This window comes from Candoia aspera, chromosome 3 (genome assembly GCF_035149785.1).
Source record: "Candoia aspera isolate rCanAsp1 chromosome 3, rCanAsp1.hap2, whole genome shotgun sequence".
NCBI lineage: Eukaryota > Metazoa > Chordata > Lepidosauria > Squamata > Boidae > Candoia > Candoia aspera.
This window is the reverse complement of record NC_086155.1, coordinates 4,044,888-4,070,804: the sequence shown is the minus strand read 5'-3', so window position 1 is coordinate 4,070,804 and position 25,917 is coordinate 4,044,888. Positions and strand designations below refer to the sequence as shown.

At 47.1% G+C, this 25,917-nt stretch overlaps 1 protein-coding gene across 1 annotated transcript; it reads right to left on the bottom strand.

Moving 5' to 3' along the window:
- Positions 1–1,365: 1,365 nt before the first annotated feature.
- STK35 (serine/threonine kinase 35) lies at positions 1,366–20,773 on the bottom strand. Its single transcript, XM_063296869.1, has 3 exons — positions 20,118–20,773; positions 14,015–14,763; positions 1,366–3,377 (listed from the first exon to the last, which is right to left on the bottom strand). The coding sequence occupies exons 1-2, from the start codon at positions 20,614–20,616 to the stop codon at positions 14,051–14,053; spliced, it is 1,212 nt and encodes a 403-aa protein (XP_063152939.1). The 5' UTR covers positions 20,617–20,773; the 3' UTR covers positions 1,366–3,377; positions 14,015–14,050.
- Between the last annotated feature and the right edge of the window lie 5,144 nt (positions 20,774–25,917).

The window sequence follows — 25,917 nt, the reverse complement described above, 5'->3', positions numbered from 1 at the left end:
AGCAGCAGCCCTTGTCATTGTGAAGGCTACACTTAACGACTCGGGCATGGTGGACACAAGTTCCCTCTGTAGCAAGGACAAGCCCTCTTGTTTCCCATCTTCCTTTTAACCTTGTGGGGGGGGGGGAAGAGATACTGATGCACAACTGTACCCAAGAAGTTAAGCCTGGAGCTCCTTTGCTTTCTGGCCTAGAATCTGCATCAAAGCCAAAAGTGAGCTCAAACTTAGTTTCTCAATGATACAGAACTACACGTGCGTAGACTCTTCTTTTGCCAAACTGAGAATCAAACGGAGAACTATCTGCAACATGTAAAAGGGAGATAGGAAGATATTGCTGGATGCACAGAGGGGACAAAGGTTGTTGGATCATGCAGTAGATTTAGAAAAGCTGTTGAGCTGCTGGTTTTGTTGCTAGGTTCTCCCAACCCTGCAATGAAAACTAGGGACCAAGTCACGGGGGAAGGAGATGGGGAGAAAGGGCGCTGAATGGGCTGGAGCCAAGCACAAACCTCACTTCAGCCCTTTAACTGGGAAAAGACCAAAACCATATTCCAGCCCACACCACCAACAGTAAACAGCAAACTTAGATGTAAACAGCTTAATATAAAGGCATAGCCAATACTCATGAAAAACACCAATCAACCCCAAAATAACTTATTTTATGTCAGTGAGATTTGATATTTCTCAATAATAAATTAGCAACGTCCATTCAAAATGCATTCGACTAGTGACTGGGGAGACTTCTGAGTGAAGGTGGGGGAGACACTCCCATGTGAACTCCAGATACCGTATCTGAAATCCAGGGGGCACCAGGGGCCTCAGGCCAAACACGTTTCTATTGCTTGCAACACGATACATTCACACGTATAAGTTCAGGAAAGTCAACACCCAAACACAGGGACTGCTGGTCAGGCAGAGAATCTCCTCCTGAGGAACGAGTGTAAAGGTTCTCTGAAGGACACACCACGCTGCTTTCCTGCTCAGGTGCTGCTACCCTCTAAAAATGGGTTGGCAGCCGATACAGCCAACCCTCAAAAGCATTTATCCATTTCTGGGGGCAACCAAGAAAACTCACAAGAGACTGCAAAGTGGAGACTACCCTTGGAGCTACATTGAAGCACAATTCCCCCAGAGAGCTATTTCCTTAGCTTAATGCGCTTCTCGCAAGAGTCCTTCAAATCCTTCAGTAAGGCACTACGGTCTAAGCCAACGTTTCTCAACCTTGGCGGCTTGAAGATGTGTGGACTTCAACCCCCAGAATTCCCCAGCCACCCTAACCCTAACCCTAAGCCAGGCTGGCTGGGGAATTCTGGGGGTTGAAGTCCACACATCTTCAAGCCGCCAAGGTTGAGAAACAGTCTAAGCTATCACCACAAAAGCATCAACTTCAACCCCAACAACGGTTGGAAGAAAATCGTACAATAATCAGGATGAGCTCAGCTGCAGAGGGCTCTTCACTTGAACAGTCTTCCAGCGGGCTAAAGTCTTGGTATCTGTCTTCCTCCACATCCACAAACATCCCACAAAGTGCAGAAGTGAAATGCAAGGGCTCCTTCGGAGCAGCCATGTCTTACACAAAGGCTCACACACTCTGGCACGTCATATACTTGTGCCCTAGGATCTGCGGGGCCGAATTTACCAACTGGTCTGAGGATTAGGTATTTATGCGAAGGCACCCCCCAAATCTGAATTAGGGGCAACGGTTCAAACAAACGGCTGGTGCCTCAAACCCCCCAATTCGGGTCAAACTCTTTTCCTCCGGACTGGACAGTTCAGATGGCTCAAGAAATGTTCACAGCCTGACACGTCTCTTGGAAAATGGTTTTAGCTTATCTTGCATCCCAGACTCAAAAGGGCCTCTTCCGAGCTTCCTGAGAGAACACCTTTCTTGTCAGTCATAAACATGGCGGTGTAGAAGAGCCTGTAGAAGGACCTGCACGTGAAAAGCCTTGTAAGCCGCATATCATCCACGATAAGACTGACATTCATGGCCCAATTCTGGCTGCATAGAACTAAGGAATGCCAACGTTTTATGGAAGAAAGGCATTCCAATAGCTACAGCACAGCACTTCCCCAGAATCTTAAAGACAACCGCTGAGGCAATTTAAACTCCACGGTTCATCTTACCAGGGGAGGAGGACAAAGTGCTGATTCGGTTTTATTGCGCTGATCCAAGCGTGTCTTCACTGCTGCTGAATGAACAGTGGTAACTGCAAGACCAGCCTAAGACCGACTGAAGGAAGTACTGGAGCAGAATATCCACTCAAAGCAGTTGGCAGGCTTAGGGCCATGTCTGAGTGGAAGAAACCAGCCGAATCTTTAAGAGCAACGGAATGGTAAGAGGCCTATTAGGGGAGGGCTACTTAGGGCAGTGTTTCAGATTAGGACTAATCTTGGTGTGTGCAGAGATACACGTGTGATGGCTGTAGTGGTGGGAAAGGTGCTGCTAACGTTGGAAACGGCCCTAGATGCAAGGAAGGGACTGTACCTTTGCAGGCCTCTACAGGAGGGAAGAACCTTCAGACGGACTGAATGCTTAAATCTTCTAAACCAGGAAAAGACTGAGCCTGCTGTTAAGATACCCACTGGATTTCAGACAGCCCAAAGACCAAGCAAGCAAGCAAGCAAGCAAGCTACCCAGCCCACCAGATGCAGGCTTTTGAGAGCATTTTCTACATAAAGGTAATTTCTGTGGATGCCTGCCATCATTTCCAAAAACCACACACCCCTTTCTTGACCTGTGAAATTTGGCACACCGAAACACAAGCTCCCACGATGGTCAGAACTGAGATTCTAACAGGGGTCACCTTCAAAGTGGGGGTTTGCCTTAACGTCCCTATCAGATACCACACCTTTAGGTCCTATGATGCTGGGAGTAGGGAGTAGGAGAAAGACGTATTCAACTGTGTTTCTAGCTTTAGGGGCTAAGCCGCAGCCCCCCCCCCAAGTATTTTGCCACAGGCCTCAGTACTCTCAGCTAAATATCACCCTGCTCAACAACATTAAGAGAAAAGAAAACTTATGCGCATTTTGCCCCAGAGTTCTGGTACTCAGCAGTAGCAGCAACAGAAAATTATTTGCAGATTGCTTTTTCAGTATTTTGTTTAGGTAAAAGAGGAATTCCAGATGTACTGCACAGATCAAGTAAACAGGCAAAGCTGAGCTGGCAGGAGAGAAAGGAAGGGGGAAATGTAAGAAACGATTAACTTCAATAGTCGCATAATGAAATGGGTTGCAGCAACTACTGCCCTCCTTGTATCGCCTGGGGCTCCAAGGCGAGTCCCAGAGCTTCACGGTGCCAGAGAAGTCGGTGTCCACGCCGGGCCCTCCTCAGCTTGCAAGTACATCATGGAGACTGTCGGTCCCTGTAAGAAATCCTGTAAGGGGAAAAAAGAAAAGAAAAAAAAAGGTAAGGAAAGCCCTCATGAAATACGTATTATTGGGGCCCTCATCCTCCTCATATTTATTTATTTGAAATAATTATGTCAAAGATCAGCAGCAACTGATTGTGGAGAAACTGTATGGCAAAGGGTCTAAACTTTGCAGACACCTACACGCTACTGAAGAAGCAAACTCTGTCTTCTGAAATTCCTTAATATATTCGGGGCCCCCGAGAGCAACCCCTCTTCCCCTTCCACGGAGTCGAGAGTTCTCCTTTCACGTTTTCCTCGACAGAGACGAGACGTTCGGTCTGACCCAATTCTAACCGTTTCCCTTCTCAGAGGAGGAAGGTCATCCAGTTTTCTGCCAGTAGCAACTGTGGGTTATGGGAAGCAGGCCACGGGTATACTCATCCATGTCTACCTTTAATGAGAAGACAGGACCTTGGTTTCTGCTCCCAGGCCTTTGCTCAGAAACAGCACGCTTCTTTTTAAAAGATGAAGCTCGCTGTGCGTCTGTGGCACTCACCTTTACAGCTTTCTTGGCCGAGTTTCCTTTCCTGTTCCCTAGAGAGCAAACCCTACTTGTTATACAAAGGAGAAGAGGATATTTGATTAGGGAACCAGCTGAACGGCGGAAAAACACTTCTACACCTAAATGGTGGAATACAGCTAGTCAGCTAGACGTGGTCGCCCACGTATCTAGTACTGCGTCCTCTATAAACCTCCATAGTACTGCTCCAGGCCCAACTCACAGACTGCCAAGCTTACGCTCGCTCTGTGAATTACTCCAGCTTTACTCACAAGCAGCCCAGTTTGGTCTGCTTTGCAGATGATACCTGAACGTCATCACTGCCGCACCAGTTCACATCTTCTAATTACGCTGTTTCAGCACTGTCACATCGCAGAGAAAGCAGCCACCATCTCTGTAGAGACTCACTTCTCTGACAAGGGCCAAAGCCATCTTGCAGCCCAAATGGTCGCTTCTCAAAACTACAGACGCTCATGGGGAAGAGCAGCCGATGCCCAGATAAACAGAAAACAGCATCAGATGAACGATCAGGGAAGAAACCGTACCCCAATCAAGGACTCTGAAGAAGCATGACAGGAACAGCATCGAGGCTTTTGAACTTCCATGTTGGAGAAGGCTCCTGAGAATACCAAGGACAGCCAAGAAAACAAACCAATGGATCTTAGAACAAATCAACCCAGAGTTCTCACTTGAGGCACAAATCACCAGATTCAAATTATCCTACTTCGGACATATTACGCAAAGGCCCAGCTCTCTGGAAAAGAGATGATGCTGGGAAAGGTGGAAGGAAAGAGAAGAGGAGGAGGACCAGCAGCCAGGGGGAGGGACTCAGTTACGGTGGTGGTGAGGGGCACTGTTGGAAGAGCTAAAGACCAGGTTAGGGACAGATCATCATGGAGAAATCTACCTATGTGGTTGCTGAGAGTTGACACTGACTTGATGGCACATAATCGATCAGGGAATATCAAGAAAAATGGAGACCACACCCCAACCAAGACTGGCGGGGCAAGCTACTCTATCTAAACAACCAGCAAACTCCACCCTCTGCTGCACTGACGATGATACCTAGCCTGGGCACAAAATGTCTTCAGGAAAACAACCAACCTCAGAGAGAACCAAGAACCCAACAGAAAAAAAAAAGATGACTAAATGATGCAGCATACTCAGTTCTGTCCAGAGGATAGTCTGCAGGAGCACAACTGTTTGCTGAATGCAGAACAAGTTTGCACAGGAATCCACGAAGGTCTCTCACATGAGGCTGGCTTCCTTGTTTTTAAATTTCCCAGCCCAGCATTGTTACTGACAACAAAGCCACTCAGCTGCTGTAAAGCACCTTACGCGCTCAAGTAAAAAAAGAAGGCCCATCCAGCTGTTAACGTGGGTCTCTTTCAACCAATAGCACACTTCTGTCCGGGCTTCATCTGTTCAAGAACCTTCCGTTCTTGCTGGGCCTTGATCTTTTCTTTCCTGTGAATTTTGTTTATTTACTGTTTTCCTTTTAAGAGATAACATCATTTGGGAGGATTTTACTTTATTTTTGCACAGTTATTAGGAATAAACCAATGAAAAGAAAGTGGTGCAAATGAAGCAAGGAGTACAGGGAGGTGTCTTAGGGCCAAGCTGGACAGGATGCCCATCAGGCAAGCAGGAGACTGGGTCTGACCCAAGGCTAGAGATCAAAGCCCCTTTCCCCAAAGGCCCGCCCTTTCCATATACATGCTACTTCAGTCTGAAGCATCATTAATGTAAATGCTAATGGCACTTTTATAGTTTGTTCCATAGGCAGATGATGACAGTGACCAGCTGTACCATGAAGGGCTGTAACCAAACACAGGTCAGTCATCTACAGATACAGACATCCCAACTGCTCTCCACTGAGCCCCACCAAGGTCTAGCATAATGCCTGGCTAAGAGCCAGGGGGCTTCCATGCACACTCCCAATGTGGTTGCCTTAAGCTGACTCCAGTTTCCTCTCCCTATGGACCACACTCCTGAGCTTTTCAGAACCACCGCAAGGGTTACTAAGACGGTGTTTTGAGTCTTCTAAACATTGTATTTATTCATTTATATCCCACCCTTATAGTGCTAACACACCATTCAGAGCAGCCTGCAACAATTAAAATCAACAAAGCACAAAAGTTTAAAATCAGGAAAACTGTCTGACAAATTCAGTTCTAAATGGGTGGTGTTAAATATGCAAAGAAGAGCAGCATTAAGTTTCTGTTGCACTTTTAATAGCTTTAGAAGTGTACCATGTTTCCAAGTTAATACATGGAAAAAGCTCTTTACTAAACTGACAAAATAAAACCAGCTGCACCAGGACTGTCGACGTCTCACTACCTTGACAGCCAGGCCAGGAACATAAACAGGCATCCAAGCCAATCACATAATAGGTAACTCACACGTTTGGCCTCCCAATTCACCTGGGTCACAAGGGAAGCCAAGCTGGGCTGGCTCTTGCTTCTGCATCCAAACTCAGTGTGTAGCCAAGTTTCTTGGGACAATCCTCCCCCACCGCCCCCAGCGGAAAGCCCAATTAGTCGCAGGAAGTCTTAAGAAGAAAACAATGGTTAAAAGTGTGCAATAATTAGAAATGGGTCTTCTCATGCTCTAATTTTCTTGCTGGATTTGGCAAGGGTGTTTCTGAAACAGGAGCCACAGAGTGTCAAAATTGGCCCCTTAGGAGAGGAGAATTCAGCTGAGGCGGCTGTAATTAGCATAACATCAAGCAAAGCAGGACCAGCTATTTTACAGAATCAGCTACAGCAGAAAAGCAGATAAACTTCTGATAAAAATGCTGGCAGGCAAAGAAGAATGTGCTGCTGGACAGTTCTGGAAGGTCTGATCTGGCAAAATCCTTCCAATGAGCAGGACCATAAATACATGATATCTCCAATTTTTACCAATCAGGCCAAACATTTAAAGGCTTATAGATGCGAGGCAGCATTCAGGTTTCCTCGACACCGTTCCTATCTTCTGTCATGACAGCTCTTGACCGGATATTCTAAAACCTTGCAGAACTCCCAATACCGAAAGAAGGTTCATGCAAAATAGATTACCTATTATACTAAGTAGGGAGAAGAGAGTTCTTTATTGAGCGGTAACTCTATATAACCATACCTGGTCAAGATCACAAAGGCCAGTCAATGTGAGTTCCAAGTAATTAATTGAGGAAGAGCGTGTGGATGCCCAGTTCTGTCATGGCAATATATATTACACCAGCTTTTGCAAGAGTTAAGGATGCTGGCTGTGCTAATGGAAGCAAAGATTTATTCCCAGCCTTGCCAAAAGGCTGGTGTATCAGAATGAAGTGACCAGGCTAGTAGGAAACCTGCTCCTGAATCACAGGAGCAGAGCCACAGACTGCATGCACAGACTTGATCAGAGTAGGCACATTCAGCCCTATTGGATTCACCTGAAACCTGCATCAGAGGGGAAGGGGCCAGAGTAGCCCTGAACCAGAGAAACTTGGTTATTTTTCAATTCCTGGCTGCACCTTGACCAGGAAAGGAGATTCCTTTCACAAGGACTGGCACAGAAATATCTGAACCCAGCTTCCTCCTGCAGGTGACATGGGGATGGAATACTTATTCATTTTTTTTTTCTTGAGTTCAAAGTTATCTCTAGTGATGTGTAAAAACAGCCATAGCTCCTGTTCTCTTCCTCCCTGATCTACTAGGTTAACAAGAAAAACAGAGTATGTCTCCCCCTTTTCCCCTTCTGCTACCTACGTTCATTGTGGATCTCTAGGGAGCCGAACACCAAAGAAAACAGCAATGTGGCTTTTTACATGAATGCTTATCCTAGAATAAGTCTAGGCCAAGTCAAGAATCCTCAAGTCTGCTCTGATGATTTTCAGCTCACATCAGCTCCTGTATGCAGACAGATCTTGTCCAGAGGAAGAAGACAGCTCCCCGGGCCAGCATATACCTTAGATGTGGGAGCTCCAAGACCTGGCATCAGGAACTGGAAGACATTCAGCAAGGAGAAGGTAATGAGGACAGTCACCAGAGCTTTGCAAGGCTCTGTAGTGAGTTCAAGACTTAGTGATGTGGCTTGACATAACAAAGTTTAGGGTTACAGAACAACTACAGTAAATAACTCAACTGGAGTGCAAACTTGACGGCTTGCATAAGGCGGGCTACCAGACAGTCCTTCAAGGGATTCTGTCACGGTGAGAAATCACCTTCCCAGGAGCCCAAAAGGAAGAGACGGCTCCACGTGACAGAATAGCAACCAAGTCTGTGTATGCAAGGCAGGTGTTTCGCTTGGAAGCAAGCAAGGGGTCAGCCGGAGCGTCCCCTCCTGTTCTGTTATTTATTTTCTATCCCGCCTTTATTGTTTTTATAAATAACTCAAGGCGGGGAACAGACCTCATACTCCTTCCTCCTATTTTCCCCAGAACCACCACCCTGTGAGGCTGAGAGAGAGGGACCGGTCCAAGGTCACCCAGCCGGCTTTCATGCCCAAGGAGGGACTAGAACTGTCTGTCTCCTGGTTTCTAGCCCGGTGCCTTCACCACTAGACCAAACCGGCTCTCTTCAGTTCTTACAAAATTGCAATTGGAAAACATCTTAGAAAGAATTGCCTAAAAGTAAGTACCGTATGTACTGCATATATGAAGTCCGCACAGCTTAGAGTTGCCAAGGCTGAGGAACCCTGGCTTAAGAGCAAGCCCACCCTTCACTGAAAAGGAGGAAAAGTTCCACAATGTTCTTCACCCAGACCAAGCCCCCAAATTCAGTGGTGGTAGGGAAGACCTAATCCGCCTTCCAAACAGCAGGCCACCCTTTCATGCTGATGTCTTCCTTTAGGACCACTGTATTAAAGGCAATTTCACCACACAATTTAAAACCTTCTTAATCAACCAAGATACCCCAACTCACCAAGCAGATTTTGAAAATGTTTAGTATCAGTTCCTTAAAAAAAAAAAAATCCGTTTAGTCGTGTCTGATTCTGAGACTGCCTGGAAAGATCCCTGCAGTTTTCTTGGCCAGGTTCTGCAGAAGTGGCTTGCCCTTGTCTGCTTCCCAGGGCCAAGTGTGTGTGACTGGCCCAAGGTCACCCAGCTGGCTTCGCGCCTGACATGGGACTAGAACTCATGGTCTCCTAGTTTCTAGCCCGGTGCCCTAACCACGACACCAAACCGGCTCTCTTCAGTTCCTACAAAATTGCAATTGGAAAACATCTTAGAAAGAATTGCCTAAAAGTAAGTACTGTGTATACTTGCGTAGAAGCCCATCCGCAGATAAGCCAACCCTCAAAATTTTAACCAAAACACAGTGAAAAATGAGCCTTCCATGGATAAGCCAATTATGAAAAGTAAAACACATGAAAGTTTTGAGGGTCGGCTTATCCACAGGTGGTGTATTTTTCACAGTATTTTGGTTAAAAATTTGAGGGTCAGCTTATCTGTGGATGGGCTTATATAAGTTATATAAGGGGCAGCCTTCTTTCCCTGCAGTTTTACTTCAGCGAAGACTTATTCCTGGCTCAGCTCATGGCAAGGGGGCTAGAACAGAGAGAGAGATGGGCCTCTGAACAAACAGCCAAAGGGCAGATCTCTCCCCTCTTTGTGTTTATTGGACTTACATTTACCATTCTGAAGAGAAATACAGGAAGGATTTCCCCTGAGGGTACAGCCTGGTTATGCAACCCTGCATCATCATGTTATTGGCACATGAATGATCACGAATGGCATATGCAGACTATTCAAAAAGCGGGCTGGGGGACAGGCCAAAGAAGGAAAAGGAAACAAAGAGATATTGAAGGCAACAACATCACTCCCAAAGTGCCCAAGAGGAAGAAAAGCATTCCTTCGTGACTTTGACGTTCTAACAAACAGTCTGGAGACAGAGCAACCTTTACATAATCCAGAGAATCATCCCTGGGCCCAAGAGCAGGAGGAGACAGGTGCAAAAAGGAAGAAACACTTTGGACCAGGACAGACACTCTTAAAAGGTATAGCCATGCCCCGGGGATGGAAACTCCACTCTTTTTACTGGTACTAGTCCCAAAGCATGAGGCATCTCTAAAAGAGATATGGAATGAGAATGGAAACATTTGGATTAAGCAGGGCCAGAGAAGACTCCCTCCATCACATGGCAAATATGTTTAAACATTCCCCCTCTGCTCCCCCCCCCCCCCGGCCAAAATCAAAAGACCTAATTGAGACAGGCTCAGCTGACAAAAAGTAGTACTCCTTGGATACTCACTATTTTGATACCGAGCTTGGTCAGTACTATCCTTATTATTTTAAATGATACCCATAGATTGAAACAACAGTGGGTAACCATGTTAAATTAACTATAAACAACTAAAACCAACAAAAACCAATACCTGCAAAATACTGCATCCAAGATTCCTTTCAGAACAACTATTCAATAAGGGGCTCCAGGTGCTAACGTTTTAATCCAAATTGCATTCTCAACTGATGTCTAATCAATGCAACGTGGAAAGCAAGGGAGAGAATCTCTTTCACAGAGTCTTTCTAGGGAGAACTGGGTGGGATGGGTCATGCAACGTGTGACCCACCAGCACAAACGCTGCCCAGGAATCTTGCGTGGTGGCCAGGTTCCCATCAGGCAGTTAAACTGCTTTATTGAGTCCGTGGCAGGCAACCCACTGTGCTTTTAATTCAAGGAAATTATGAAGATTTGCTATCAGTCGGCATCTCTTCCGAGCCTTCTTCATCTTAAAAATAACCCCGTTCACATTACATAACATCAGCTACTAAATATCTGCTAAGAATCAAACTGGCTTGCTTTCTGGATTCTGCCACTTCATTCTAGCACAGGGGTGGACGGACTAGGGGTGATATACTAACCCCCATGCCCGCTTTAGTGAATAAAATCCTCCAGACTGTTCTGTAGAAAGGCAGCCACCTTCACTCTCTTTTCTTTGCATTTGGAGGCAAAAAGCGCAAGGCACTTTTTAAAGATACCCACCGTTTCCTCAAAACTGAGACGATTTTAGCTGTCTGTTAATCTCCCCAACAACAAAGGGTTGTTCTGAAAATTCAAGCCCTATCTAACGCAAAGACTTTTACAATATCGTTGACTACATTCCATGTGGTCCTCACATGCCCCCCCCAAAGGTGGAAAAGTGGCTCACTTCTATTCTAGCAGGACAAAGAACCAAAGTCCTGGTTAGACAAGAATTAGCATTTTGTTTGCCATAGCTTTCACACACCGAAGCAACATTCAGAAACATCTTATTAAAAATAACAACTTTTTCCAATTAATCCAGGCTCAGTTTTTTGGCTCTACAAAAAGTTGGCGACCAATTTAAGTGTCCTCCCATGATCAGCATGCAGTGCCCTGGAAAGGAAACAAGAGTCTAATTCAGATTTAGAGAATCCAGCTTCCTTACAAAGCCATGATGCTCTGACACAGGGGCAAATGTCCTGGGAAACTAACTCCTTCTGTCTTGGAGGGCTCTCCCTGCTTGCCAAGGGAGTACAGAGGGGCACAGGTGACTGCTGTAGGCAGACATGGGAAGGAGTGGGGGAGACAATGTGTAAAATGGGACCTCTACAGCCATGGGAATGGGAAACAAATGAGTCCAGCCATATTGAGAACCAACTACTTGAGGAAGCCGAGTTACAGTGAAGGAATATCAGGTAAGGGATAACCCCGGAAAGAAACCCCTTCAACCAGCTGTTGCATAACCTGCACTGTGGGCGACCTGCCCCAAGAGAAGAGTGGGAACAGATGTACCAAGAGAACGGAAGGTTTGCCCCTCAGTTTGGCATTTAAGGTGCCCCATCCGGAAAGGGGCGAAGACCTGGCTCTGCCATCTCGCCTGGGGTGTGAGAAGGGGTAACCAACTCTTGGGGTCTTTTTAGCATCTACCCTTTGGGTTATATTATTTATCTAAGAATGGTTTTATTGTATTTTTAACTAGTATTTATTCTTGCTTTTGTTGTAAACTACCCAGAGTTGCTCTGTGACTGATGGGTGGTAACTAAATTTGAAATATTAAACATACATACATACATACATACATACATACATACATAACATATATATATATATATATATATATATATATATATATATATATATATATATATATATGCATGCAATAGTCCAAGTGCTGCTAATGGACTGTTGCCCGAATGAAGAAAATGTGCACTGTAACTCTTCGTGTAGCGCACTCATGTTTTTCTTTTCTTTTTTTTTCCAGAAATTACTATCCCCTTCTCTAGAATCAGACAAGGACAGTGAAACTTAGTATATGGGGCAAGAACAATAAGGACCATCCCTTCTGGGAAGAGCTGAATGCCTTAAGAACCCTACAGGGTTGGGTCAAAGGCCTGTCTGCTTTCATATTCCATTTCTCCACTATGAATGAGGCTTTTAGAAAAACTGAAAGCAGCAGGCAGAAGACAGGAAGCTCTCTCGAACTGTGGTTCATAACAGCCAGTTTGCAACAGTACATGCCCCTCAAACAAGAATTCCTCTTAGCCATCACACACAGTTCAGTTAGCAGGACACAGAGGTTGCGTGGCAGCAGCCAGGCAATTATTTAAAATTGCAGACCATCATTAAGGCTCCCCTACTGCCTTCTGGGGTGATCCACAAATACAGTTGCCAGGCTAAGAAACGGGCCAACAGCAAGCTGATGAGGGCAGCGTGAGGGAGTATCTGCTGTGCTACTTCAGAGCCTGCAAAAGCATGGCGATTGACACAGGGATGTTTGGAAAGCATCTCGCTGTGTCTGGAATGTCTCTAGAGAAAGGCATCGGCGTGTCTCCCTGTTGTTCACTGGCCGTGCTTGGAGCCAAAAGGAAACGCAGGCCTTGCCTGCTTGGTGTTTAAGACTTGTGAGCAACGGGCAATGTCAGCCACAGCCGGCCTCACTCCCCTGCTGGCCAGCCAGGGTCTGACAAATACAAAGGATCTCTTTTCCACATACAGCTTAAGCCAGGGTTCCTCAGCCTTGGCAACTCTAAGCTGTGCGGACTTCAACTCCCAGAATTCCCCAGCCAGCAAAGGATGGCTGGGGAATTCCGGGAGTTGAAGTCCGCACAGCTTAGAGTTGCCAAGGCTGAGGAACCCTGGCTTAAGAGCAAGCCCACCCTTCACTGAAAAGTTCCACAATGTTCTTCACCCAGACCAAGCCCCCAAATTCAGTGGTGGTAGGGAAGACCTAATCCGCCTTCCAAACAGCAGGCCACCCTTTCATGCTGATGTCTTCCTTTAGGACCACCGTATTAAAGGCAATTTCACCACACAATTTAAAACCTTCTTAATCAACCAAGATACCCCAACTCACCGAGCAGATTTTGAAAATGTTTAGTATCAGTTCCTTAAAAAAAAAAAAAATCCGTTTAGTCGTGTCTGATTCTCAGAGACTGCCTGGAAAGATCCCTGCAGTTTTCTTGGCCAGGTTCTGCAGAAGTGGCTTGCCCTTGTCTGCTTCCCAGGGCCAAGAGTGTGTGACTGGCCCAAGGTCACCCAGCTGGCTTCGCGCCTGACATGGGACTAGAACTCATGGTCTCCTAGTTTCTAGCCCGGTGCCCTAGCCACGACACCAAACCGGCTCTCTTCAGTTCCTACAAAATTGCAGTTGGAAAACATCTTAGAAAGAATTGCCTAAAAGTAAGTACTGTGTATACTTGCGTAGAAGCCCATCCGCAGATAAGCCAACCCTCAAAATTTTAACCAAAACACAGTGAAGAATGAGCCTTCCATGGATAAGCCAATTATGAAAAGTAAAACACATGAAAGTTTTGAGGGTCGGCTTATCCACAGGTGGTGTATTTTTCACAGTATTTTGGTTAAAAATTTGAGGGTCAGCTTATCTGCGGATGGGCTTCTACGCAAGTATATACTGTAAGCATGCGGTTTGCTTCATTCACATCTTCCTCATCTGCCAATATCATCAATTACAATATATTATAATTGGGGCATAGCTCTAGTTGCCTACATACGCACAAGTTCATAGTATAGTATCTCCAAAACAAGGATCTACTTTCCAGCAATTCAACAACCTGCTGCTGCCAGCCAGAGCATAAATAGCCTCAAGCACCCGAATCCATGGGAACGTCATTTTAATGTGTGTCGTAACCAAGGCACAAAAATGGAAGTGCCCTTACCCTGTTTCCAGAGCTCACCAACACTCTGACCTGAGTTTAAGCAGCACAAGTAACCTGGTCCATCCTGGATTCAAGTTCAAAGGCATCGGGTCGGTCTTGTGGGTTAGCAGCCAACATGTCTTTCAAGAGTTGCTTGATCCCCTCAGACATGGAAGTCCTGCGTTTCTGGGGAATGTGCAACTCCATCTTTGGGTTTTCTAGCAGAGCTTCCCCAACAGGTACAATCTCCGTCCCCTGCTTGACGTAAGTCCCCAAGAGTTCCTTCTTGGTCTCGGCATCGATGAACGTTATCCTCTCAATCATTGCCCAGATAATGATGCCCAGGGCAAAGATGTCTGCTTTGGCAGTGTAGTGCCCCTCCCACACCTCAGGAGCCATGTAGAAGTCTGAACCGCAAGCAGAGGATAACCAGTACTTGTTCACATTCACATTTTTGTTATCGTTCCCCCCACCCTTGCCTCGAGCAGTCAAGCCAGCGCACACTTTGCTGAGCCCAAAGTCTGCTACTTTGAGAACAGGAGCACCTGACTGCTCTGTGATCAGGATGTTGTCTGGCTTCAGGTCCCTGTGCACAATGTGGTTCTTGTGGAGGAAAGCGATAGCGCTGGTCAGCTGGAGCATAAAACTCTTGGTGGTGGCTGGGTCTGGCCTGCGCGAAAGAATGTACTGATTCAGGTCTCCCCCTTCACAGTACTCCATGACGAACCACAGGTAACAGGGCTCTTCGGCATAGCCCAGGATCCTCTCACCTTGCGGAGGGAGAAAAGAGTGGGAGAAATGATTAGTGTGTTAGGCAGAACGGAATGACTCAGAATCAGTCAGAACGGCTTGTAATTTAAGCAGGTTTGCTTCTCAAAGACTAAGGCCTAGAATCTTAGCAATTCAAAGTGCAATGCCCAGAACTGGAAATAGGATTCAAGGTGGTGTCTGACCAAAGCAGAATAAAGTGAAACAATTACTTCCAGGGGTTTGAAAACCATCCTTCTAAAACCGCATTTGTCTTTTTCGCAGCCACATCCTGCTGCTGAGTGTATGCAAAATAAGAGCAAGGTTTTAGAAAACCTGTTTGCACATCCCTATTATTAGCATTGAGAAATCATCATACCAGTTGACTTTTTCTTCCTAAAGCTTTCATGTAACTGAAACACACTGCCATTCTACCTCATATGAGTTAAAGAGTTTTAGAGTTGAACCCTGGGAAGCTTACAAGATGATACAACTAATCTTCCAAACAGCATAAGCCACGGATAACTAAATGTCGCTGGACACAAAGAACTATCCAGGTTGTGGATAACAGGTTCTGCAATAAAGGATAGTGAGAAACGCTGGTTATTTGCATAAACGAGTCTGTCACCATGACTATTACTATGGTAATTGAAGGCCCCATCAAAATTTGGCTGTGCTTCCTTGTCAACAAAGAGCAAAGAAAGCTTGTTGAAAAAGAAAAAAACAAACAAGCACAATCATAATGGGTGTGAACTACACCCCCCAAGAATCAAAGGGCTTGATTTCACATAAAGAGAAGGCGGTGCTTCTTCACATCATCCCTTTTGGATTTCACTCATCTCTGCCAGGAAACAAAAATGGAGAGGAAAGGCAGTGGCCAACTATGAAGAGTCTATTGCTGCATTCAAAATAGAAAGATCTTTGGCAGTCAGAATTTACAAGCCACAGTGACTGTCACTCATTAAATCTCCAGATTCAATACTTAAGAAGTAAGGCTGTTCTACTGTAGCAACCCTGCTTTTTCGTTCACCATGAGGATGCAGGAGTGACGAGTGCTTCAAGATTGTTTAGTCTTTCAGACCGTGAGAGACACACACTCAGGAAATATTCCCATAAGGAACCATCTCTCCCAAAGACCTTGCCTGCCCCACCCTGGCTTTCCAAAGACACAAGGAGCTATGCCCGTGTTTCCCCAGCTGCAGCAAGGCACTTGCAAGGGCTGATTCGGAGCAGATGGCACTTTTGCATATGGAATTCAGGCTGCAGGTAATTATAAGAGATGAAGTTAGAGGGCAGATGTTTCACTGCTGTTGGCTGCTTACTCTCTCTTTCTTCTTTCTTTCAGTATCAACTGTGGTTAAACAGGTTTTGCAGGTCTGAACTTGTATGAGGTAAGAGTTTTGGCAAATTTGCCAGATGTTTAACTGGCACTACCATATGGGACCTGCTGTGTGGAAATGGCCTGAAGAGAACAATGATGACTTCTAACCATACTAAACCTTACTCAGATTGCCTTTAGCAGTACATGAAACTGACATGATTTGGCTGCCCATGTGGACTATAAATACAATTAACAAATCCAGCTTTTGTAATGCAACAAGAACTGACTGGGTGTTTTCTTCTTGATAAATCCTGTGATAATTTAATCATTTTATCTATGTATCTTGGTTACTTAACAAGCCTTCCAAGTGCAATTTGTATGAGTAAGCCTGGAGTAGCTGGGTTCCATCTCTTTCTGCCCAACTGCCCTGTAAAACTAAAACAAACTAGAGATAGAAAACTGACCAGCTCTTATTATACATCTATTTATTTCCAGGGACTTTTACCCAAAGGGTCAGACATGACTCCGTGCTTGCACAGGGGACCTTTCACCATTTTTTTTTATCAGATACCCATCCAAATGCCATTTTGCTGACTTGTTAAAATTCAAAATGCCCAGCTTTAGTTTAAAAGCAGTTTCCTGAATAATAAATACCTTCTTCATCCTGTTTGGATGCCACATCTCAAATGTAGCTACAGGTAAGCAAAATCATAGCCAGAAGCATGACATAACGAATTAAAAAAAAAAAGTTTAAGCCATTTTTTCCAACCCGGGGCCCTTGAAACGTGCTGTGGTACAGCTCCCAGAATCTATAGCCAGCAGGGAAAATGGGCTGTGCTGTGAAAATTCTGGCAGTTGTACTGCAACACCTCTAGATGGAGGGTCCCAGATTGGAGGGGGCTAATTTCCACTCTAGAATACCCATCCAATATAAACAGGATACCATACACACACTGGGACTTTATTACACAAAAGTAACCTTTCTGGAATACAATGGGAATACTTCCGAGGAAATGTGCCTAGGACTACAGATTTCACGTACGCCACAGGCTTCCCTTTAATCCGCAGCTTATTATCACCTTAGAAATGTTTGACAATCCACTGATTAAATTAGTCTAATAACAAATGGATCGGTATCACCTTTTCTAGATCAACTGGAATATGTAGTACTGTATTATTACACCCAGTGACCACCTCGTTTCATTGTCTTGACCTGCCATGTTATGCCCAAGAGATAACCGTGAGCAATCAGCCACATGACAGATTATGTAACAAGCAGCACAGACTGCTGATGCCCAACAAATGAATGTTGCACAATGCTTGGTGCCCATCTGGCCATTCTGTGTGCTCTTGCATGTCCCCTAGCTGAGCTACCTCTGCAGCAGGCTGGCTGACACGTGGAAGGGCCTGGCTTATCTTTAATCCTTGTGGCGGAGATGCTAAAAATATGATAATAAATAGAACAAGCCATTTCTGTTTGGAGACACAGTGCATGTCCAACGAAGTGCATGAAGTCAAGCCCAAGCCTGTTTATGCAGTGACCGTGCGCACTGCTCTGCCATGTGGCTCCCTCCCAACTCTTTCTTCCACCGTTCTGTCCTCAATTAAACACCAAGGTTTACTTGAGTCTACAGGATGCCCTTTTAAAGCCAGATTTATACTGACTGTAGAGAAATAAAACGCTGGCAGCCACCATCTCCTGAAGAACTGCCCATAGGAAGCCCAAGTTAGCATTTGGCTTTCCTTGTTAATTGGCACATTTATGTTTAAGGAGGACCATCCAAGCTTCAGATAAAACTGCAGAGCCTTGAAATAATGAAAAGAATGGCCTTGATCTAAAGCCCTCCCACTGCCTTTCCCAGAAAGGAAAGGAAAGGATCTTCTTTTCCATTTGACTGCCACCAAAGGCTCCTTAAAACAGCTTCCCCCCTGAAAACACTGAAGGCTACAGGTTGAAGGACAACAAATCCACATGCCTTCTGGATAATTCTGTATAAGAGTAATAGCTCCTATAGGGAAGTTAATATACAGCATCACTGTAGAATCTCCTATTTTGATCCAGCTTTTTCCTGGAAGGGTATTAAAATACTCCAATACTGCACATAGTAGAGGTATAGGAGGCTATGCCTTGTGGGAGAACTGCAGAGTCCAGTAGCTCCCCGCATCCCGAAGGTCATTCCAATACTGTCAGAAGACCTGGATACAACGGGTGTGGTCAATCACAGATCCCTACAGGGCGCTGCATGACTGATTTGCCCCCTCCGCACAAGCAACCCTACACGGCGCATGTAAAAAGTTTTTCTGACTTGAAGCAGCTCTAAGTCAGCAGCAGAAGATTCGCGCTCATTGCAACTCGACGTTCCATGGCAAATTCCCAGCATTTTCAGAGTGGTCTAGGAAAGGCTCTGGGGTGAACACCTGCTCCCTCATATTCTAGAACGCATAACACAAAATAATGGGTTTAAGTTACCGAAGGCGGGTTCCACCTGAAGGTTAGAATTAGGATGCACAAAGCACTTCAAGAGCACAATTTCATGACCTGCCCCAGTTTGAGTCTACGGCTTTGAGAGTTACGGCAGTATTTCAAATACTCAAAGCTGCTTATTTTGCACTAGAAACAGCAGTTTTGCAGTCAAGGATGGGATGCTTTGGAGAAATTTCACACAACTTTTTGTAAACCCTTAGGAAAAATTATTGGTAATGGCACAAATTAAGGTGGCAAGCCCCCCTTCAGTAAATGTCTTCAGATAGAGACTAGGTTTCCATTTGCCCATGATGCTCTAGATTCCAGGACAGAGCAAAGGATGGCCCTTCCTAACTCCAGGATTCTAGCTCCAAACTATTTTAGACCACTCTTCCCCAACAGAGACCCTTCAGCTTGTGTCCTAAAACTGCCATCAGCCTCAGGTGACATAAAGAACAGTCAGGATTTATCAAATTTCTAAGCTACCCAACTCCAAAATGACTCTGGGCAGCTTAGTTATTGTATCTAAAACCCAGAGCATCTCACTGCAAAAAGGGCTGAGGTACATTGTAAGTCTCTAATACTGGGAAAGGTGGAAGGAAAGAGATGATGATGATGACCAGCAGCAAGGGGGATCCTCCTGGTTACAGTGGTGATGGGTGCACCTTCAGAAGACCTGAAAGACCAGGAGTCGAAAATGACTTGATGACACGTAATCAATAAACATAATACTGAGCCAACCAATGGGGGGACTTGACAGCTTTCCATTTCTTCATCCAGAAGAGCCATCATCTGTGGGGGGCATGACTAACAGCAATGGGTAGCAGGCAGCCTAAGGTGCCTTTTGGCTTAGCCTGCAAGACTAGCTCAGGATCCAAAGACTTATTCTTCAGGTATTATCTATGGGTGTGTTCAGCTCCTCTCTAAATCTGGAGCCACTACACTTTGAGGGCCACTAAATCCTGAACCAACAAGAACCAGTGCATGCGTACACCCCATGCACAAAAGACACTACTGCGAGGAGGCCCTCTGCTCTTGAAGACACACCCCAGAGACCCAGTTTGGTACAATGGTTAAGGTGCTGGCTTAGAAACTGGGAGACTGAGAGTTCTAGACCTGCCTTTGGCACAAAGCCAGCTGGGTCACCTTGGGTCAGCCCAACCCACCTCAGGGGGTGGTGGTGGTGGGGAAAATAGGAGGAAGGAGGAGTATTAGGTATGGTCACTGCACAATAATAATAGTAATAACAATAGTAATAATGATGATGAATAGCTCTCTCTTCAGTGAGCCCTGACTCAGGACCTGCCTCCCCTCCCGGCTTCTTCCAAGCCCCTCTACATCACCCCCCTTGCAAACCACCTTTCTGCAGAGCAGGGGCACTTCTCCACGTGTCTGTCCCGCCCCACGTGCTTATCCCTCCACCTCGGCTGGGTTTCCGGGGCTTCGGCTGTTCCCTTAACGGCCTGGCCTCAGGGCGTACAACACCGAGAGGCAGACCGACCGCGGCCCGCCCGGTTGGGTGCGTCGTGCGAACGCCGCGTCGCGCGTCTGCCCCTCGGGAGCGGTTCGGGCGCCCGGGCGCGGCGGCTCACCCTTGAGGGAGGTCTCGACCAGGCGGAGGTAGAGCGCGCTCTGCTTGTTGCCGTGGCTCATGCGCTGCTCCAGGCCGTCGCGCTGCAGCACGCACTCCTCGAAGCGCACCACGTTGGGGTGGTGGCGGCGCAGGCTGGTCAGGGCCCAGAACTCGGTCAGCGCCAGCTCCACGTTCTCGGGCGCGTCGCAGCGCAGGCGCTTCACGGCCAGGCGGGCGCCGCTGCGGCCCGAGACCGCCTTGTAGACCACGCCGTAGGCGCCACGCCCGATCTCCGCCACCAAGCGGTAGCGCGGGGGGGAAGCCACCGCCGCCGCCGCCGCCGCCGCCGCGGAGGAGGCCTGGCTCGGCCGGCCGCCGCCGCCGCCGCCCCTGCCCTCCATGGCGGCAGCGGCGCCCCTCAGAAACAGCGGCGGCGGGACCCGCTCGCGCTCGGCGCGCCTCAGGCGCCGCTCCGGCACCCTTTCTGTCCCTCGGCGGCCGCCGTCGCTCGTTTCCATGGCAGCGCCGCGGCGGGGCCTAGCCGCGGCTGCCCCGCCGCCGCCTTCGCCGTCGTTGTCGCCGCGGGAGGGGAGTCCCCCTGTTCATCCCGCCCGCCCCGCCGGCCCGGGGCTCGACGGATGGTCACGTTCGCCGCCTTCTCGGCTCCCCGAGCTGCGGGCGGCCGGAGGACAGCAACTCCCGGAACGGCCGCAGCTGAGGCGGAAAGAGAGCGAGGGGAAGGGAAGGTCGGAGGGAAGAAAAAGCGCGCCTTGCCTGCCCCTTTAAAATGCGCCCAGCCAATAGGCGCTCCCGTCCATGGGGGGTGATGGGCTGTACCAATTTTGGAATGGAAAGGGGGGAGGGAGCAGAAAGATAGCATGAAATCCTCTCCCCACTAAAGAAAAGGGCCTCACCGCTTACGACGCGCGAGCGGTATTTTTTCTTTTTTCAAAAGAACAACGACCCTGAATATCTCTGTACGGTGAGCCATAAATTTGCAGCTGAGTTAAAAACAACCTCCTCTCTTCTTTAGAATAGTTTGCTCCCTTCCTTTAGCGGTAAATATTTCATTCAGAGCTGCTGGACGGCGGAACAGTCCATTCCGTCTCAGGGACGGGGGAAACGAGAGGCAGCCGAAGAGAATTCGGTGCCCCCTTGCCTTTTTTTCTCTACGCCGTTCCTTGATCTCCCTCCCCAGAAAGCCGATCTCCCTCCGGCAGATCCAGATGTGGGACAACCGTCGGATTAATGGCAGTCCCCCCACGATCTGGGGTCTGCAGTAACCCCTTCCCCCCGCGTGCTTTGGAGATGTCGGTGCCCGGTCGCATGAATGGGAAAGCGCCGCTCGGCGCCTTTGGAAGGATGCAGGCGCGAAGCAGCTGCTGACCTCGGGGCGAGGGCAGAGGAGGGGGGCCGTTGCATAAGCGCCTTATGTAAGAGTTCCCGCCTGTCCGCGGAGAAGGGGAAGCGGGGCGGGTAGGCACCTGCTAAGCCGCACGGAGAGCCTGGCCCCGTGGAGGAGGAGGAGGAGAGATCCGCCTGGCGGTCCGAGAGAGGCATAAACCTGCCCGCCAGATGTTGGAAGATCCCCTTTGCAAGCGTGGCTGCAAGGATCTGGGAGAGCTGGTTCCCCCACCCCCAAACCCTTTTCCGTTTTTGATTGGTGTTCCTCTAAGTCAGAGTTTTTTTCAAACTGGGCCGCTTTAAGGTGGGTGGTCTTCAACGCCCAGGATTCCCCAGCCAGCATGCCGAGGGACAGAAGGGTGTGGAGGGGTTAGTATCTCAGAGGTGGTAGCCCCCTCTTCGCTGGAGCCAGCAAAGGCTGTGGTCTGTCCAGCATCCTCCAGTTTGGATGGGGGGGTTGAGTTACCCCAATGGCCCTTCCAACTGGAGGATTCTCTGTTGGAGAACAGAGCCTCTTATAAAGTACTGTTCTCTTCTGTGTTCTTCTTTCCACGTTTATTCTTTCATTATTTTCCCAATATGTATGGCCCACCCCAATCCTGAGGGACTTTGGGAGGGGTAGAACAAAATCCAAAAGGATGGATATATATGAATAATAGAAATCAACAGTAAAAAATCTTAATCAGTGTTTCTCAAGCTTGGCAACTTTAAGAAGTGTGGACTTCAACTCCCAGAATTCCTCAGCCAGCCTTGCTGGCTGGGGAATTCTGGGAGTTGATGTCCACACATCTTACAATGAATGAATAAATGTGGGAAGAAGAACACAGTTCTTTGCTGGCTCCAGCGAAGGGGGGGCTGCCACCGCTAAAATACTAACCCCTCCACACCCTTTCTGTCCCTCGGCATGCTGGCTGGGGAATTCTGGACAATGAATACCACCCATCTTAAAATGGCCCAGTTTGAAAAAATGAATGATGGAGTTGATGTTAGGGTGTGTCCCTTAATGTTTTATCAAAATCTGCTTTCTTGCCATTTCCATCTTAACATTAGAACTTCACCAGGGATAAAGTGATTCAAAGTATATTGGAATTTATCAGTAGAAATCTGAATAAGAACTCAATTGGGTCAATGGTTCCACACATCAAAGGAGACAGGAATCATGTCGGTGCCACAAGGATCTGTCTTTGGTCTTCTCTCCTTCAGTATATTTCTTAATGATCTGGAAGAAGAGGCAGAGGAGTGATTAACACATTTTCAGATGATAGAAAATTGGGTGGGGTAGCCACACCCCCACCAACACTGCCAGGGCAACTACTGTATATAAACAGGGAGCAAACCCCACACTCCCTCACACTGATGATGCTCCCTAGTCAGGTAATGAAACATCTGCAAGCCAACAAGTGAGTTCAGAGTTATCCCGAGTTCAGGGATAACCAAGAACGCTGCAATTGTGAGTCTGCAATTTGATAGTGCAATATTTTGAATAGTTTGTGGAGCTTTGACACCAGCATAAATTCTCCAAGCTTTTTTTTCTTAGCGTCATCAATGGGCTCAGTACTTTATATGGGTAGCAAACAGAAACGAGATTCCTGCCCTGAGATTTTCTGGTGGTACTCCATCCCAACAGTAGCCAAAACAAAACAGCTGAGTTTTTCCCCCTGGCTGGGGTCAAATCCAAGCATCACTCTGTTGCAAGGTATGGCGGAGGAATGAGAACAGAGGCCAGGAAAGTAGGAAGCCAGCTATGCAAGAGTTAAACCAGATTATTGTCAAGGCAAATTCCCCAAAGAATCCTGGCTTGAATTTTTAGATGGTTAGATGAGACCAGGAAGAGCCAATAGATTGTGTTTACCCTCAGCATTGCTCTGTTGGGTCAGCTCTTTCGAAGTATGGTGAGATCAGTTGCCAAGTTCATAGACAAGATTTGATCCCCAACTTACCTTAACGGGCACCACTCATTCTTTTATTTAATTTATTATCTCACCTTCCTACACAACCCCTCCAGAGTGGCTTACCGTAATTAAAGTAGAAACCAGCCAACTCAATAAAACATTACTGAGCATAAATTCAGAGTGAGGCTAGGATTCAATTAACACCCAGCCTGCTCAGAGAGATCCATCTTGGCTGCTGGGTCTCAGCTGATGTCTTGGTCGACTGATTCTCCTAACGTGGCCAAACACAACTCTGGCAGGAATATTTCTTTGTTAAACATATTGCCACGCCACCGCAATCAAAGTGACTCTCGGCAGCTGGCATAGAAAAGCAAATTCCAATATAGAACAAACCCCATGCAAAAATAAAAACGCAACAAGGGTACAAGAAATACAAAGAAAATAAAAAGAGGGCAATGTCCAGTCCAATCCCATCAGGGATGAGCTTTCTGAAACAGCTCAATATTCAAGAGCTTTTGAGAAACACTGATCTAGACCGTCAAAGACACCACTCAAACTGGGAGCCAAATGCCCATTGGAAAAGTACTATTTTGGCCTTTGTAGAATAGGGGCCATTATCAACGGAGGGCCAACACCAAGAAGGCCTCAGGTCTGGCCCAAGAGGTGGGACCTATGACTGGACTTGGATGGGCAGATTTGATTTGATTGCCTCATATATCCTGGTGCTGTGTGGAAAGGGCTTTAAATGTGATAATACTTTGAATTGGGCATTGCTTCTTTGGGAGCAACCACCAACCTTGTGGAAGAGCCTCTTTTGGGGATCTGGTGCCCCCCCCCTTTGCTAATCTCTCAAAAGATAGGATGGTCCTTCTTCCTGCCCCTTGACTCTGACTGCAGGATGGGGAGGCTCTGATGTGGTCATTTGGAGAGGGCCTATTGCAGATCCCCACTTGGCCAGGGGACAGACCCTCTTCATGATGGCCCCCATCTTCTGGAACGCTGCACACGATGGCCGTGTTCATCCAGCAGGCAATGCCTAAACAAAGACACCATATCACGGCTTAATGTGATGGCCTGGTTCACAGAGACGAGAGCTGGCTTCCCACCACACACTCTGTTGTGGAATTTTTCCAGAATAAGGAGCACAACACTGAGGAGAACCAGGTTTATTGCATTGATCATGGGCTGTCTGCTTTACAAGCAAGAGAGACCCTGAACAATGGGAAAGCAAAGATTTTTATAGAGGTTGGGGGCTCCAAGGCAGGAAATCCCTAGGGATCTGCCAGTTTGAGCAAGTTGGCAGGTTCTTATCAGTGTACCTGGGATGAGTTCTATCGTTAGGCAAAGTGGGCCTTTCAGGAGGGCAGCAGAACTGGGGACTCGAGGTGGCATGTTGAGGTCACCAGCTGATAAGAAGAAGGCTGGGGGGGGGTGTTAGATTTTTAATCTTGACTTTATTATTTTTATAAACAACTCAAGGCGGGGAACATACCCCATGCTCCTTCCCCACAACAACAACCCTGTGAGGGGAGTTAGACTGAGAGAGAGCGAGTGGCCCAAGGTCACGCAGCCAGCTTTCATGCCTAAGGCAGGATTAGAACTCATAGTCTCCTGGTTTCTAGCCTGGAGCCTTAACCACTAGACTAGTGCTGCTCAGCCTCAGCTACTTTGAGACGTGTGGACTTCAACTCCCAGAATTCCCCAGCCAGACTTGCTGGCTGAGGAATTCTGGGAGTTGAAGTCCACACGTCTTAAAGTAGCTGAGGTTGAGAAGCACTGCACTAGACCAAACTGGCTCTTTCTCTAGGTTGTAACCCCTTATCAGGGCTGCCCTTGGGCTGTGCTGTGAGCGGGTGGGTGAGGAGGCTTCTGTTGTGTATTCTAGATGGGATTGCAGGGGCTTTGTCTAGGGCAGGGAGCGTCAATCCAGGTCTGATGGGATTAGGCGGAGACAGGAGTTGGGTTTGACCTTGGTCATATCCAAGATGGCAGAAGGGGTGCAGTCGCCATTTTGTTCGATAGATTCATTTTTTCCAGTGCACGCTGAGCTTCAGACTTTCCCTCCTCCCAGCCCACATTTAGGAACAACACGGTGGTGGCGATGAACGTGTGGGTAGGCAGTGGCTATGCTAAGCAAGTGACTCTTTTGTGCCAGCGATAAGAACATCTTCTGCTCTGGCCCTGGGTAATTGGGCTATCCGTACTGTTTTCAAAGATGCTAAATGAGGTGTTTCAAAGAAAATAACAGCCAGGACAGATTTTCAGCAAGAATCTGAAACAAGAACATAATTATGATGCCAGATGAGCCTTGAGGCAACGTTCTAAATTGATGCCACCACTGATTGCAGCACATGCCACATTTGCTATCTGAGATGAGTCAAAAATTATTTTATTGGTCCCAAATCACCCCACATTAAATCTTGGGGGTGATCCTGACTTCTCACGCTGTGGAAGGAGAAAATATCTGTCCACATTTTTCACGCCATGCATGGTTTCATAGGTTTGGTTCATGTTTCCCATTAA

What these genes read in the sequence shown, in the direction of transcription:
- STK35 (XM_063296869.1), bottom strand. Translation starts at nt 20,616, where the DNA reads ATGGAAACGAGCGACGGCGGCCGCCGAGGGACAGAAAGGGTGCCGGAG. An exon ending in GGTCGAGACCTCCCTCAAGG is followed by an intron (nt 14,764 to 20,117) that starts GTGAGCCGCCGC and finishes TCCCTCCGCAAG; the next exon opens with GTGAGAGGATCCTGGGCTAT.